Here is a 14,680-nt window from a genome sequence, read left to right on the forward strand (position 1 = left end):
GATCCTGGCTCCGAGTGAACCCTCTGTGCCTCAGTTTCCTGTTTGTTAATGAGGTGATAACGGATAGTAGCTGCCTCGGAGAATTGGTATAAGGGCTGCATTAATGACATGCATTAATTAACACGTGTAAAGTGTTGAGAATAATGCCTGGAGTATAGGTACGTTATAAGTGTTTGATCCATCAAAAGTGGGACTGGCACTTAAAGGGCTGCCACTCAGGGTCACACCTTTTGTGTGAATGAAGGAGAGAGGGTCCTAGGCAAGCCTTCCCAGGGACCCTCGGTGGCTCGCTGAGCCAGGCTGCCTGGTGGGCCTGCACAGGGCCTCCAAGCTCCACCTTGGACCCCTGAAGTCTGGTTTCTGTGGACGGGACTTGGGAATGAGCTTTGAAATGTCCTCGGGAGATATCTAAACTAGCTATGGAACCCACCGGGAGTATTGATTTGTCGGTTCTGCCTGTGTTTAATTTTTACTTTGGTCTGTGGAGAGCAAGCGTGCATAGGTGTGTGAAGTACCTTTGTCCTCTGCCTGCTCTGACAGAATTATGGTAATGACTGGTTTGAATACGGGCTTTTGTACCAAAGCTCACTCCATTGTCAGGCCAGTGAATGAACAGAGCTCATTGTTTCTTTCTGTGCCACAATCAAGACGTAGAGCTTTCTTGCTCTCTCTCTCCCTCTGTCTCTCTCAGTAGGCGGTGAGAATACGGGAAGGAACAGCCGTTCTCCATGTGTCCTACATCCCTTTCTGAGTCAGGTAGAAATAGTTGAGGGACAGCGGTACTGACAATCACTGTTCTCGAGGGTCAGAGAGGGAAGCGGAAGGACAAGGCCTGAGCTCCGTGTGAGGAGAGCAGGAGAGCTTCTGATACCTGGGGAAAGAAGCCCCTCCTCCGAGCCCTCCAGCTTCCTGGCACGTCTTAAGGGGACGGTCAAGTTGAATAATTTAGAATCACATCTCTAGTGGGCTCCCTTTTCATCTACACCCTCCACCCCCCTCAGAACCAGGATAGATAGCTCAAAACAGAGCTGTCTGTCTGTCTGACCTTCCTTTACTGTTACGGCGAATGGGCTGATTTCCACTTATGTAACCTCTTCTCCGGTAGGTGAAATCTCATTATTCCACTGCGTGGTACCCATCACGTCCTGGTTCATGTGGAGCTACTGAGAGAAACTGGGAACATGCTATTTCTCATCATTTCCACCCAGCAAGAGAATCATAGAAAAGCAGCTACACCCAAGCGAATTACATGAGGTCCTCAGGGCTGTTATGTAACCTTCCAGAAACAGTGGAGGGGAGCGGGCCTTGCCGTTCCAACGCGTGCACCGGCCAGGACAGCGTTTCTTCCTTACTCAGCAAGTCTTGGGTGAGTAAGTTCTCTTTCAAACCCAGAGGATTCTGAGGTGCATTTGTATGCAGTCATGTGTGTTTGGGGGACTCCTAAATGGCACACGGACCAACATAGAAGCAGTTGGTTGATTTTCACATGTAAACAAGAAGGAAGGGGTTGGGAAGATGATTGTATGTAAACCCTAGACTCAACTGCCCAGGCTGTGGACCACAGGCAATTTGAACTTGAATGTTCATGCAAGAAGGGAAGTATGTGTGCAGACTTATTTCCCCATCTTGTAGGTTTATGTCAAATGGAGGACGGTCACCATTGCGGAGAGGATGCCCCCAGTGGATATAATCTACATCCTGTTCCAAAGACGCAGCGTTGCACAGTGGGTAAGTCGTGGGCTCAAGAGTTCAAATCCTGGCTCCACTACTTGCTCTCTGGGTGACCTTAGACCAGCTCTGTAACTTTTCTTAGTGGTAGTTTTCTAGTCCATGATGCAAGAATAATAATCACGTCTCTCTCACACTCTCAGAAGAGTCAGTGAAATGATGTAAGACAGGAATACCATTTGACACACAATGCGTGTGGGGGCAGAGCCCCAGAAAGTAGTTTCCAGGCTCTCGGCCTCACATAGACAGGTGCTGGCTCAGGTAGTAAATGGCCATCAACTGTGATTGCATGGCCATCAGCTGTGGCTAGTTGGCCATCAGCTGTAACCAGTGAGCCATTGGCCACTAATATAACTGCTGTGGGTACGCTAGGGAAGGAGAGGAAAGAATGGGGGCTAGCAAGAAGATGGCGGCTGGGCTGGCAAGTGTGGATGGCGGTTTGCGGACAGTGTGGATCCAGCCTCCAGTGAGAGTATAGTGCCGCCAGAGAGAATATAGTGGTATGACTCCCCCACCTATGGCTCCGTGGGTGTTCCTTTTTGGCCTCACCATATCCTGCGTTCTTGTATGGGGAGCGGGAGCAGAGACCCCGCAGGCCTCCCTGCACGACACATGGCGCAGCGAGCAGGGTCCCCCGCACGACAATGCGTATCCTGCTGTTATCACTGGAGCTGTTGCTTTTCTGGTGACTCAAGCTGACTCGTCCAGGTGGTGACTCCAGGCCCCCACCCTGGTCTGACCCAGCTTTCCAGAGGCAGAAGGAAGTCCAACGTTCCTCAAAGCCACACAAAATGCCACCTGGGTGGAGAAGGAGCTGCCCAGGCAGGAGAGTGAAGCGTGGGGAGGGCCAGGGGCGAGGGTGCCTTGAAAGCCACGGAGGGCAGACTGATGGGTGAGGACCGATCACCAGTGTCGCTGGCTGCAGAGAGGGACCTGTGCTGTCCAGGGAGAGTAGATGCGCGTGTCTGAACCTGGCAGCTGGGGTGTGATGGTGGGGGGAGCCCCGGCGGCTGGCCCCGCCCTGCTGTGAGATCTCCGAGACTCCTGTCTCGGCCTTGCTAACTGTTCCAGTTCAGTGATTTCTTCTTTTAAGTTTCTTTTACCTTCAAATGATTCTACAATGAGACAATTGACTTCCAATTGGACATTCAGTCTCAATTCAACAGGTATTTTTGAGCCCCCAGAAAACTCAAGATTCTTGCTGTGTTCAGTGCACTTTAGGAGCACACACCTGGCTGGAATCTGGGATTTGTCATCCACGCTAGTTTGAACTTGGATGAAAGATTCAGCTTTCTTGACCCTCAGTGTCCACACGTGTTCTCATAGTTAGTGGGCACTCACGGCCCCGTCAAGGTGCCAGGTGCTTTCAATGAGGTGATCTCATGGACTACAACACGCCTCGTTTTCTTGCACACTTGCGTACACTTCACAGGTGTAGCGATTTGTACAAATGGAAGGTAAGACCCTCCCCCAGCAAAACATTACGACTCGCTTTATTGCGATCCTCGCTTTATGACGGTGGTCTGGAACCAAACCTGCACTATCTCCAAGGTGGGCCTGTACTTACAGCCCTGCAAAGTGTTTACAAGTGAGGAATAGGACTTAGAGAAGTTTCGTCATTTACGGAAGGTCCCATGTCCGTGAGCCATGGAGCGGGGAGGTGAGCACGAGTCTGCTTTGCCTTCTTCATGCGGCCTCTCCATGCCCGTTGGTCACCTTCTCTATCAGCAGAAGAGGCACTGCCAGGGCCATATGTCTGTACCATAGAGCAAACCTGGTGACTTAGAGTCCGTTATCCATCTGTCTCTCCTGCTTTATGTGAGACTCTTAAAAACGGGCTGAATCTGAATGACCCTTTTGTATTCCTAGAGTCTAGCAAAGCATCTGTACACACAGAGGCTCAAGAGATGGCAGACGAGGGCCAGGCGCTGGGGATACTTAAAGGAAGGTATGTGTGATATGCATGCATTCTCTTTTTTTGTGATTGAATGTCTCTTTGCAAATACATTCTGTTAATTTAAAAATCACGGTAATTTTAATTATGGAATTTTTCAAGCATATAAATAGAAAGGTTTTGATAATGAACATCTGAGTATCTCTGACCTAACTTTATCAAATCTTAACACCTGCTATATTGCTTCAAATGAACACGCGCGCACACACAAATGCAATGCAGACCAGCAGAAAAAAGCTGTACATTCCTTTAGTTCTCATTGCCGTCCGTCTTTAGAAGTAACTGCTAATGTGAATTTGGGTTTGCTATCCCCACGCATATTCTTATACACTATTGCTACGTATCCATAAGCAATAAGTAATCTTTTTAAAACTATATAATTGTTTTCATGACGTCTGTATTCATCCTTAACTTCTTTCTTTTGCTCAAAATGATTGTTTGAGACTTAGCCATGCTGATATCAGATAGTTTTAGTTCATCCATTTTAACTGCTGTGTGTGTAGTACTTCACATCACTTTTCTAGTGTTTTTAAATAACAAAAGTAAAGGAATCCTTGCTGCATTGTTTAGATAATACAGATGCATAAAAGGAAAGTTACCCTCCCCCTCCTTTTCTGTCTCCCAAGGTAACCCATAATGATTGTTTGGTGGGTATCCTTTCACAGAGTTCTCTTGGCTCAGAAAAGCATATATACAACGTATCTCCCTCCCTCCCTCCCTCCCTCCCTCCCTCCCTCTCTCCCTCCCTCCCTCCCTCCCTCCCTCTCTCCCTCTCTCCCTCCCTCCCTCCCTCCCTCCCTCCCTCCCTCTCTCCCTCTCTCCCTCCCTCCCTCCCTCCCTCCCTCTCTCCCTTCCTTCCTCCCTCTCTTGTTCTCTTCCTGCCTTCCTCTCTTTCTTTCTGTTAACAAAGTGGGATTCTACTAAACACATTTCTCTGAGCTCTGATCTGTTCCACTTACTCTGTGCTCATTTATTGAATGAATTGTTTACCTGCCTTTCACCTGTGAGAGGTTAGGTCAGGGGCCATGCCTCTCACCAGAGACAGGGTCTCTCTGCCTTTAAGCTGGTGAGAGAAGGTCCCAGGTCCCAAGAGAGGCAGGTGGGAAAGAGGCAGAAAGGCTCAACCCGACCATGCAGGAGCATTGGGCTTTGGAGCAGGAAGGGCCTTAGCAGTCTTCTAGAACAGCAGCTCTCCACAGACGTGGGTGCGTTTAAGTTGGAGTTAGGCTACAAGAAGGAGTTTTGCTTTTGTTTTAAAACGATAACTAATAGAAGCTTTCGAATTGTCTGTTCAAAGTTCTCCCTGGAACAGCCTCATTTTCCAGGTAACCCTGGGGCATCCATGGGCTGCGTTATATATCACACACCCCTGAGAACATGATTTCAACCTGCCTCACACTCCCTGCATCACCTCTGTATTAGGATGCAGGTTTTGCTAGTGTCATAGACCGGAAGCTGGAGCTTGCGCAAATGTTCAGAAATCTTGAGAGCTGGTTGTTAAACACGGCCACCGTTAACAACGAAATCATCTGAACTTAAAAGGGAAAAATCTATATTAAAAGCAAAGGTAACAAATATGCAAAATTCTCTACTTCCTCTACTGTTCATTTTTGGGTACATTTGACTATTTTCTGTGCTTATGGTGATTTACGTCTATTGCACGTGCATGGTGGCAATGCTCTGTAACGGTGTGATACTGCAGCCCGCAGTTCTGAACTCCAGGCTCCCCTGATCTTGCTGTTCTGGCATCTCAACACCTCTATTCCATCCTGGGTCCAAGGGAGCTTGCCTGAGCTCTACCATTCTTCCTGTACCCCAGCCAGAGGAAAGGGGGAAAAGTGGAGGGAGGTCCATGCCTTCTCTTTTCAATGAATTGTTTTGAATTTGCATACGTCACTTCTGACATCTCACTGGCCACACCTAGCTGCAAAGGAGTCTGGGAATATGGCCTTCGGCTGGCTGCCATGTGCCCAGCTAAAACTGTTAACTGGAAGGAGAGAATGGACACTTCGGGGACAGCTGCCACTCTCTGTTATAACATTTCAAGGGTTCTTCTTAGCTAGTCCTGAGCCCAAACACCCTATCCCACCCTCACCCCACCTCTTCTGAAGGCCTGTTACAGGGCTTCAGGGAAGGTTCTTGCCACAGTGCACAGCTATAGACATGCTGTCTTTCAGCAAATCTTGCATCTTCAGCCTCCAGGCAGCAAGAGGAGACTCAGGGTCACGGGAGTCAGGACCATGGAAAGACCACCAACAGATAAACACTGGCTCAGGAGCCCCCTCTACTCAGGGCTGACCTGGGCTCCGGGTGGGGAGGGCATAGTGATAACAGGAAAAATGAGATCGCGCCAGCCTCAAGGACCTTCTAGTCCAGACGAAACACTTGTACCTGGAAGATCACTAATAATATCGGCAGTAACTGGTAGAGGAAGTTTCTCCCTCATTTTAAATTCTGGGCAGAGAACCAGTTTCTGTGAGCAACCGACTCATTGTTGGACCAAGCTCTTGTTTTTAGCTCTTAACGGTTACAATCAAAGTTAGGTTGACGTTAGTTAAAGATCTACATAATTGTTCTGCCTGGTAATTAGGCAGACATGGTAAGCAAGTCACATAAATGACTATAATTAGCATTATTTTTGCATAGTCAAACAAAGTTTTTAATTTTCCCTGTTACCCCAGATAGTTTATTGGTTGTCACTCGTGGCTCCAGCCATAACTAACACTTTCTGGCAGGAGGCTGCACGGGCTCTCTTCAGCCTCTGGCCTGCGCCCTGAATGGCCTCTCCTGAACGCCCCCAGCAAGCCCCCTTGGAAAGCCAGATAGCACAGTGCTCAAGTGCTTGGGCTCTGAAGTCAAAATGCCTCCACGACTCACTCCATGGCTTAAGCTGGACACCTTCGTGATTCGTTTAATCTGTTACTTCCTTAGAATTGCCTAGGACATAATAACACATGTGAGTCACCGCGAGCTCATTTACTCATTCATCTATTCATCCAAGAAGTGTAGCATCTGCTAGGAACCCAGGGCTGTTCTAGGTGCCAAGAATTAGTGGTGAACTAAACAAAGTCCTGCCCTCCATGGTTTACATTTCAGAGGAAGGAGACAGACAATGAACAAACATCGAAGTTTGTCAGGTGGTGATAAGTCTGATGAAGAAAGCAAGAGATAGTAAGGTGTAAGGCTGAGGGAGGTTGCTATTTTGGCGGGTAAGTAATCAGTCAGGATAAACTAGGTGAAACTACAGTAACGAACTACTCCCAAATCTCAGGGCTTATGTTTGCTCCTGTGACATGTCCTCTGGCAGACAGCAGGGGACTCTACTCCCCATCTTTGTCACTTTGGACCCGGGCTGACTGAGTTTTTATCCTCTGACTGTCACTGGTCATCATAGCAGGTGGAAGGGGGAATGTGATGACGTATGTGACGTATATCTGGAAGTGACATTGGCTAAAGCAAGGGGCATGCTGTACTGACATCAAGGGAAGGGACAGGGAATTTGAGGTCCCGTCTGGTGCCCGGAAGGAGAGGAAGCAGAATAGTGAGGTGCTGCATCATCTCCCTTTGCCTCCCAAGGCAGATCTGTTCTCTGTGCTTCTCCGACCTGCTCTGTTCTCTTGCGCCTCAACTCCATGGACTGGATCCCTCCAACTCCCGGCTGGATTTGGCCAAAAGGGTGCACCCGCAGGAGACCCGAGGATGGCAAAAGGGTGGGCATTTGTTCTTCCTGCACTGCCACTGTTCTGCAATGGCTGCCATCCCACAGCCACAGCTCCACCAAGCACCAGCACACCCAGGGTTCCCGCTTCCATACGGGCTCTGGTAATACCATGTCCTCGCCTTGTTCCTCCAGGACTAAGGGTAACAAAGGATGGTGCCAACCTCCCAGGGTTGCTAGTTCTCCAAATCTCTTCTTGGTTTCCCCTGTGAACACTACCTTCATGGAAAGAAGTCTTCACAGATTGTAGCTGAGTGTTCCATCTGTATCTAGCTAGGAACTCCTGACACAAGAAGTCAACATATCTGTGCCACGGAGGCCCGTCTGAGGAGATGACATCTGAAGTGCGGGAGAAAGTCAAGTGGGCATAAGAGAAGGAGGTAGAACACACAGATCTGGGGGGAGGAGGGGAGAAGGGTGCTTGGCTTGTTCAAGGAACAGGCGGTGTGGCTGGAGATAGTGAACGTGGTGGGTTGTGGGCAGTGGGGAAGCCGTGGGCGTTGTTGAGACCAGAGGGGTGGAGGCCCAGATGACATGGGATTCTTCTAGGCAATGGGAGAGACTTTGTATTTTATTCTGAGTGACACAGGAAACCACGGGAGGCTCTGAGCAGGTGAGCACATGATCTGACTTACAGTTCTAAAGAATCACTCTGATTTTAGGGACAAATCGGAGGTGAGGAGATCAGTTAGGCGGTGACTGCAGAGGGAGATGTGGTGGCTTGGCCCAAGGTGAGGACCATGGAGATGGTAAGAAGAGGCCAAATTTGGGGTATCTGTTTAAGGCAGAGATGGATGCAAGATTTGCTGACCAGTTGGATGTTGGCATGAGAGAAAAAAGAGAATTCAAGAATGACTCCAGGGTTTGGCCTGAGAGGGAAAGATTGAGGGAGGGTGTAGTTTTAGGGTGAAGGTGGGGGTAGAAGTCAAATGTTCAGTTTTGGTCATATTTAGATGAAGATACCTGTTGGGGAGCTACTGAGTTAGTGGCTGGAAGGAGAGATCAAGCTAGAAATACAAATTGGGTGGTTTCTGATGGCAGGTGGTACTTAAAGCCAAGAAATGGATGGGCTCTCCTACCGAGTGAGAGCAACAGAGAAGAGGCCCGAGGGTCAAGCGCTGGGCATGCAAACATCTAAACGTTTGGAAGATAAGCCTCCAGTGAAGGCGACTAGGAAGAACGGGCTGAAAGGGAGGAAAATTAAGTGAAGAAAGTGTTTCAAGGAGGAGGGGTGTCAACTGCATCAAATGCTGCCGGGAGACTGGGTTAGCTGAAGGCACCCTTTCTGGTCTTAGTTTGGCCCGCCTCTCCTCCAGGAAGTCTGTTCTAACCCCACAGAGTGGACTCGGGAGCCTGCAGTGTCCTCCCATCCACCCACTGCTTCTTCTCTGTATTGGAATTCTCTCCCATCACGTCGATCTCCCCCACTGTACACTGAGTTCCTTGAGGATAGGGACGGTGTCTTTCTCGTTAATGACACTGAGCTCGATGCCAGGCACTTAGTAGGGTTAATGTTAATTCACAAATTACATGAATCAATCAATGTGCTGTACACACCCAGTCCTTTCCCCACCCCCAACATACCTCACTGTCCGAGGCTCTGAATTTTATCCCCAAGAGCTGAAGTTCCCTACTTTTTGCCCCTTCCAGGGGCCTGAAGCTGCGTGGGCTCCTTTTCAGCTTTTCATTATAGTAGCTGCGTCCCCACCAACAGTCCCCTTCCTTATGATGCTGAGAGCTTCCAGGACTATTTCCTATTTCCACTGGTCGAGCAATCTGGGCACCACAGGATGGGGCTGCAGAAACATGGAGATAAAGGTGTGTAGGTTGTCTGCTCTGGTGGTGACTTATTGAAATCTGAGGGAGACCCAGAGCGGGGTGAGGAGGAGGTGAGAGGAAGAGGGAGGCAGAACTGGAGGGCAGGAGAGAGGGAGGGAGAAAAAGAAAGACCCAGAACAGGGGTAGTAGCACAGCAAGCATACAAGAGGTGATCTTGGAGAAACAAGCTTTTCATTTCCTGGCACCTCAGAAATAAGTGCTGTAGCTTCCATGTTACAAAAGGGAAACGGATGCTGAGCAGTGAACGACTTACCCAAGATTTCAGAGCTGATGGTGTGGCAGAGGGGGCCTAGACCGCACGTCTAGTGTCTCTCAGTTCAGTAGTTCAGTGCGTTTCTGCAACATAGTGGAGACTTGAGAGACAGGAATTGTGGTCTCCTTCCCCAGGCGATTATCTTCTCCTTAGTCAATGATGCCTGGAACTGCTTTAAAAGGCAATCTTTCATTCCACAGACAAGAGCGGAAAGGCTAAAATGGCTGATGATGGAGACACAGCCGTGCTGGGGATGCTTCTCCACTGAGAGATAACTGGTGGTCGTGCCCCTGGGGACAAGCAGGGAAGGGCGACATCCCAGTCTGGCTGGGAAGAAGGCAGGAAAGGCTTGAGGTGTGGCATACAAATTGAAATTGGGTTGGTAAGATGGAGGGAAGAAAACCCCACTAGCCTTCTTCTGAGTTTTGATAGAACCATCTAACTCAACCAATCACACTTGAGAAGGAAGGACGGGAGAGGGGCCCAGTTCTCATCTGACCAGTGAGAGAGGATTCTCTGAATCTTGATTTTGCTCCTAGTGGGAGACAGATGGTCACTGAGGGCGGCTCAGGTTCGTGGGGTTTGCATGTGACCAAGTAGGGTTAGAGTTGGGGTGTCCTCCTTCCTGTGACTGCTTCAGTGTTCTCCCAGACAGCAACCCCCCTGTTGGCCATGACAGAGGAGTGCGCACTGGGCCTTGTTGAGATCTGAGAAGCTGGCTGATCCTGGGTTCGGCAGTGGCCTTGGTCCTCAGACCCATGAGCTGAGCGTTCCTGGGATCGTTCCATTCTGGGCCGTTGCCAGACTCTGTCTCACCTAACTCTTTCGAACAGTGCTAATTTCCAAACCCAGTCATTTCCACAAAAAGCCTGGCAGCCTCACCTCCCTTCTTAGTGAAGGTTTAATAGCATAGTGCTGAAACAGGTCTCGTTGCTAAGCCTTCATTATTTCCACAACATATACTACAGGACTCCTACTAATATGCCGTGAAGGACTCATGTTAAATTAAATGAGCAAAGTACATTGTATTAGCCCAGGCTCTGGCTTGCGAGTGTGTGTTTGTTTACTTGTGAATTGGCCAAGTTCAATAATCTACAGCAGCCTTTTCTTCTCGTTAGTACCGAATACTGATGCTTCAGTCTTGGTCTGCCGGGGAGCCAGCCCTGGCCTAGGAGATGGGAAAGCCGACAAGCGGTCCCACCGTGCCGGCTCGGAAAGCTGTTGAGCCCCCTGGGCTGAGGTTCTCCTGGAGCCAAGGGAGCATCTTCCTCACCAGGCACCCACTTCTCGTGGATGCTGCAGGGCTACTGAAAGTGGAGACATCTAAAGAGCTCCTAAGTATACTCCCCTCTGAGAGAGCTGTGATGCAAAGATAAGAGCCTGGAAGCCCAGGGGTCTGGCAGGGCTCTACCAGAGAAACAGAGCCCATAGGAGATGTCTCTATTTCTGTCTCTCTGTCTCTATCTCTACTCTATCTATATAGAGGTATGGGGTATCTATAATGTATATAGACAGTAGTGTATGTATACAGTATATACATATGTATGTGTATACATGTAAAGCTACATTGAGTGCATGGATTTGCCTTACACAGTTGTGAGGGCTGGCGAGGCAAGTCTGAAACCCACAGGGTGGGCCACCAAGGTGGGCAGACTGGACACTCTCAGGTATGGGCTGAAGCTGCCATCATAGGCAGAATGGCTTCTTCCTCAGGGAAACCTCAGTTCTGCTCTTACGGCCTTTCAACTAATTGGATGACGCCCACTTACCTATCTCCTTTACTTAAAGTCCACTGGTTCTAGATGTTACCGCACCTGCAAAACCGCTTCACGGCAGCACCTCCTTGACTCACTTGGTACTGCAGCCGAGTTAAGCTGACACATAAAACTGACCATCACAGCTGGAATCTGGAGACGGCCATCTGGTTTAGCACTATTGCCTTTGCTTGGCTCAGCTGGATAGAAAATAAGGCTATAAAGTCCATGGGTTCAATTCAGTTTTAAGAGAAAGATTCTCTTCCAAATAGTTCCCTCCTTAACATTTTCATCAGACATAATTTCGATCCTGGCGAGGCGCCTGGCTGTGCTAGGGAGCGGAGGCACGCGTATAAAGGAGCTGCGGTTAGTCTGTGCGACAGGAGAGCTTGAAGTCTGATGGGTGAAATGAGCATGTACACAGCAAACAACATGGTGAGTGTGACAAGAGCGAGATGCGCTTGGCTTTCAGGGAGCCCAGCCCAGGAAAATCTGAGAGGAAAATCAGTACTTCCAGGAGGAGGTAATGTGTGACTGTGAATAGAAGGGCAAGGGGAAGAAAGAGTATGAAGGAAATGGGCTAGAGGGCATTCCAAGCAGAGGGAATGCCCAGCTAGGCAAAGGCACCAAGGTGAGGAATGCCACGGGGACTGCAGCAGGTCTGAGAGCCAGGAATGGGGAGACTGAGGCAGGGGAGGGGAGCGAGGCCAGGAAGGTGGCAGAGGCTGCGTTCTGAAGAGCCTCAGGGAGGAGTCTGCACCTGTCCGTCGATGGGGATGATGTCATGACCTCTGCATGGCGAAAGGGCCCCCCTGGAATCTGTGGGGAGGATGTGATTCGTGAGGCCCAGACCAGGGTGAGGAAGGCCCAGGAGAGCTGGAGACATTGAAAGTCAGGACCGGGGCACTTATTTCAGGATCCAGAGATACTTGGGAGGTGAATTCCATAGAACTGGATGGTTGGTTGGTCCTGCGGGCATGTCCAGAGAGGCAAGAAGTAGAAGACGGACCTATTGCTCCAGACGGAGAGTATGGGGAGAGGCAAAGATGTACAGGGGAAGATGGCGAGCTCAGTTGGGGATATATTGAGTTTGAGGTCTCTGAAGAACACACAGCTGCCAGCTTCACAGATAGATAGAGGGCTCGAGGAAGAGGTCTGGGCTGGGTATGGGGCGTATTAGATGTGTGGGAGCCACTAGAAATGGGTGGTAGTCCAAAGCACGGAGTAGATAAGCTTGTCTAGAAACAGCTCTGAATCAGACATTGTGTCCAATTCACAGGTGAGGAGACTGAGGCTCAGAGAGAGTGGGTAGCTTGCCCAAGTTCACACAGCTAGGACCTCCCTCCGGTTTCCGTGTCCGTCCTCAGAGCACACACCCACCATGGTGTCCATCACACTGTGTATCTATTGCCATGTACCCGTCTGCCTCCCATACCGGACTCTGAGCTCCTGAGCACCCACGTGTATCATGGTAGACGGAGTGTGGATCATGTCACTAGGTGATGCCACGTGTGTAGATGGTTGCTATGAGAGCCTATCCCCCACCTGTTAACTGATGGCTGAATTTCTATAATTCTGGTTTGATTCTTGTGGTTTAAGGTTCCTATTTTGTGAAAAAAGGCAAACACTGGTGGGAAGTATTTGTCGTGTTATCATTCTCACCTACTTAATGAATGAACCATACTAGGCTTGCACTTTCTGCAGTCAAGCAGCCCTCTCTCACAGGTCAGGGGACTAAGGCTGGGGAGGTCATGCAGCAGCTAGGTGGCAGCTCCTAGGTGGCAGAGCCTGGGCTAGAGCACAGGTCCTTTAAATTCCAGCCTGGTCTTTTCCCCTTTGCGTGATACACAGTGGGACAGCTTTGATTGGGTGGGTGAGGGGCTCCCAGCAAGGTGGGGAGGGGTCCCAGGGAAAGGGGCCTGGGCTCATCAAGCAGCACAACACCAGGGCAGGTCCTGAGGGGGTCTCCTTCACACCAAGGTGGGTTATTGTCAGAGCGAATGCCCTGTTGCCAGCCAGGGGTGTTCAGAAAATAGCCCAGGCTGTAGTTAACCAATTAGCCTAATTTAGAACCAGCATGAAAAGGGGAAAGAAAAGAGAGCAAAGAAGAGAATCCAGCCAGGAGGGAGAGAGCCACCTCCCGAGGGCTCTCTGAGAGTGTGCTGGCGCCCAGGTCCATCTGGAACTACCAGCTGCAGCCAGTATTTTGGTAACTGAAGAGCCCCACGTGTGTGAGCTGGCCTTGACCTGCCCACCTGGTCAGTGTGCCCTGCTCTGCACAGACCATTTAGGGAGATGTTAGCTACAATCCAGTGTATTTTGCACAAAGGCAAAGGGATGTGTATGGGATCCTAGAACGTTAGTTGCTATAGCAACATCTGCCTTTATGATCACCTAAATCCATTTACAGTATAAATATAGTAACGATTTGACTCTCCACCCCCGGTCCACTTGGTAGAATTAAAAACAAAAACAAAAACAAACTGTGACCAAAAAGACCCACAAACTGCAATATCACGGGGTGTGTGTGTAGAGGGGACTTTGGAGGTGGGGGGAGCAGGAAGACATTTGTGGGTGGGGTAGTTTTCACAGGGCGCAGGTTAGTGGAGATGGCTACTCTTTACCACCAACTCTGGAAAGGCAAATTCCGAGAAGCAGTGGGATAGATTTCCAAATGGAAAGTTGAGAGAAGAGGAACAAAGTAGGAGAGGTGAGAGAGAAGAGGGGCGTATTGTAATGGAAAGAATTCTGATTTGTGATCAGAAAGACCTGGACTCAAATCTTGACATCACCGCTTAACATTGGGCCACTTAATCCTCTGAGCCTCAGTTTCCTCATCTGTAAAATGGGAAAACCAGATCCCACAGCCTATTTCAGTGACCTGATCTCCTTACGTAAGCCTGAAGAGCCCATCTCTAATGTCGGGCCAGAGCTTGCCATCTGTTCACCAGCAGGAGTTTGTATCCTATACCCCAGCTCCGTCCTCTGCAGGGGAAGGTGAAAAGCGGAAGGCCAAGCAGGGGTTGCTGAGGGTGACCTTTGTGCCAGTCTGGACAAGGGGGCCAGGCCCGGGCAGGGAAAATAGGGTGTGGGAAGGAGAAAAGTCCTACCAGTGGGTGTTCCGTGGGCTTTGTGTCCCTCTGAAGACCCATTTTCTGCATGTGAAGCTATGAACCAGGATTGCGTGGGGGTGGAGAAGGAAGCCATGGGCAGCATCCAGCAGACATTTTGGGGAGCCTGCAGTGAGCCAGGCACTGGGCTGGGAACTGGGATGTGAAGATGGATGGAGACCATCTCTCTGAAGCCAGAGGGACTGCTGCTATAGAAAGGACAGACACTCTTCTCTCACACTCAGCCCCAGCCCCTGGCTCCCTGGTTCCCTAAGATGCACTGATCTTTTTCTTGGAATCTAACTAACAAAAGCAAACACATAT

At 49.7% G+C, this 14,680-nt stretch overlaps 1 protein-coding gene across 3 annotated transcripts in view; it reads left to right on the forward strand.

Moving 5' to 3' along the window:
• The first annotated feature begins 1,162 nt into the window (after positions 1-1,162).
• Positions 1,163-14,680, forward strand: part of CACNA1E (calcium voltage-gated channel subunit alpha1 E) — a 455,081-nt gene continuing 441,563 nt past the window's right edge. For 2 of the 3 annotated variants that reach the window (XM_088801607.1, XM_088801608.1), the window contains exons 1-3: positions 1,163-1,366; positions 1,633-1,728; positions 3,598-3,676. In XM_088801607.1, coding sequence (XP_088657733.1) covers positions 1,250-1,366; positions 1,633-1,728; positions 3,598-3,676 — 292 coding nt within the window. In that variant the 5' untranslated portion in view covers positions 1,163-1,249. The remainder of the gene's footprint in view (positions 1,367-1,632; positions 1,729-3,597; positions 3,677-14,680) is intronic. The other variant, XM_088801612.1, reaches the window with a different exon arrangement.

The sequence above is a fragment of the Rhinolophus sinicus genome, chromosome 11 (genome assembly GCF_057876585.1).
Source record: "Rhinolophus sinicus isolate RSI-liver-muscle chromosome 11, RSI-T2T, whole genome shotgun sequence".
Classification (NCBI taxonomy): domain Eukaryota; kingdom Metazoa; phylum Chordata; class Mammalia; order Chiroptera; family Rhinolophidae; genus Rhinolophus; species Rhinolophus sinicus.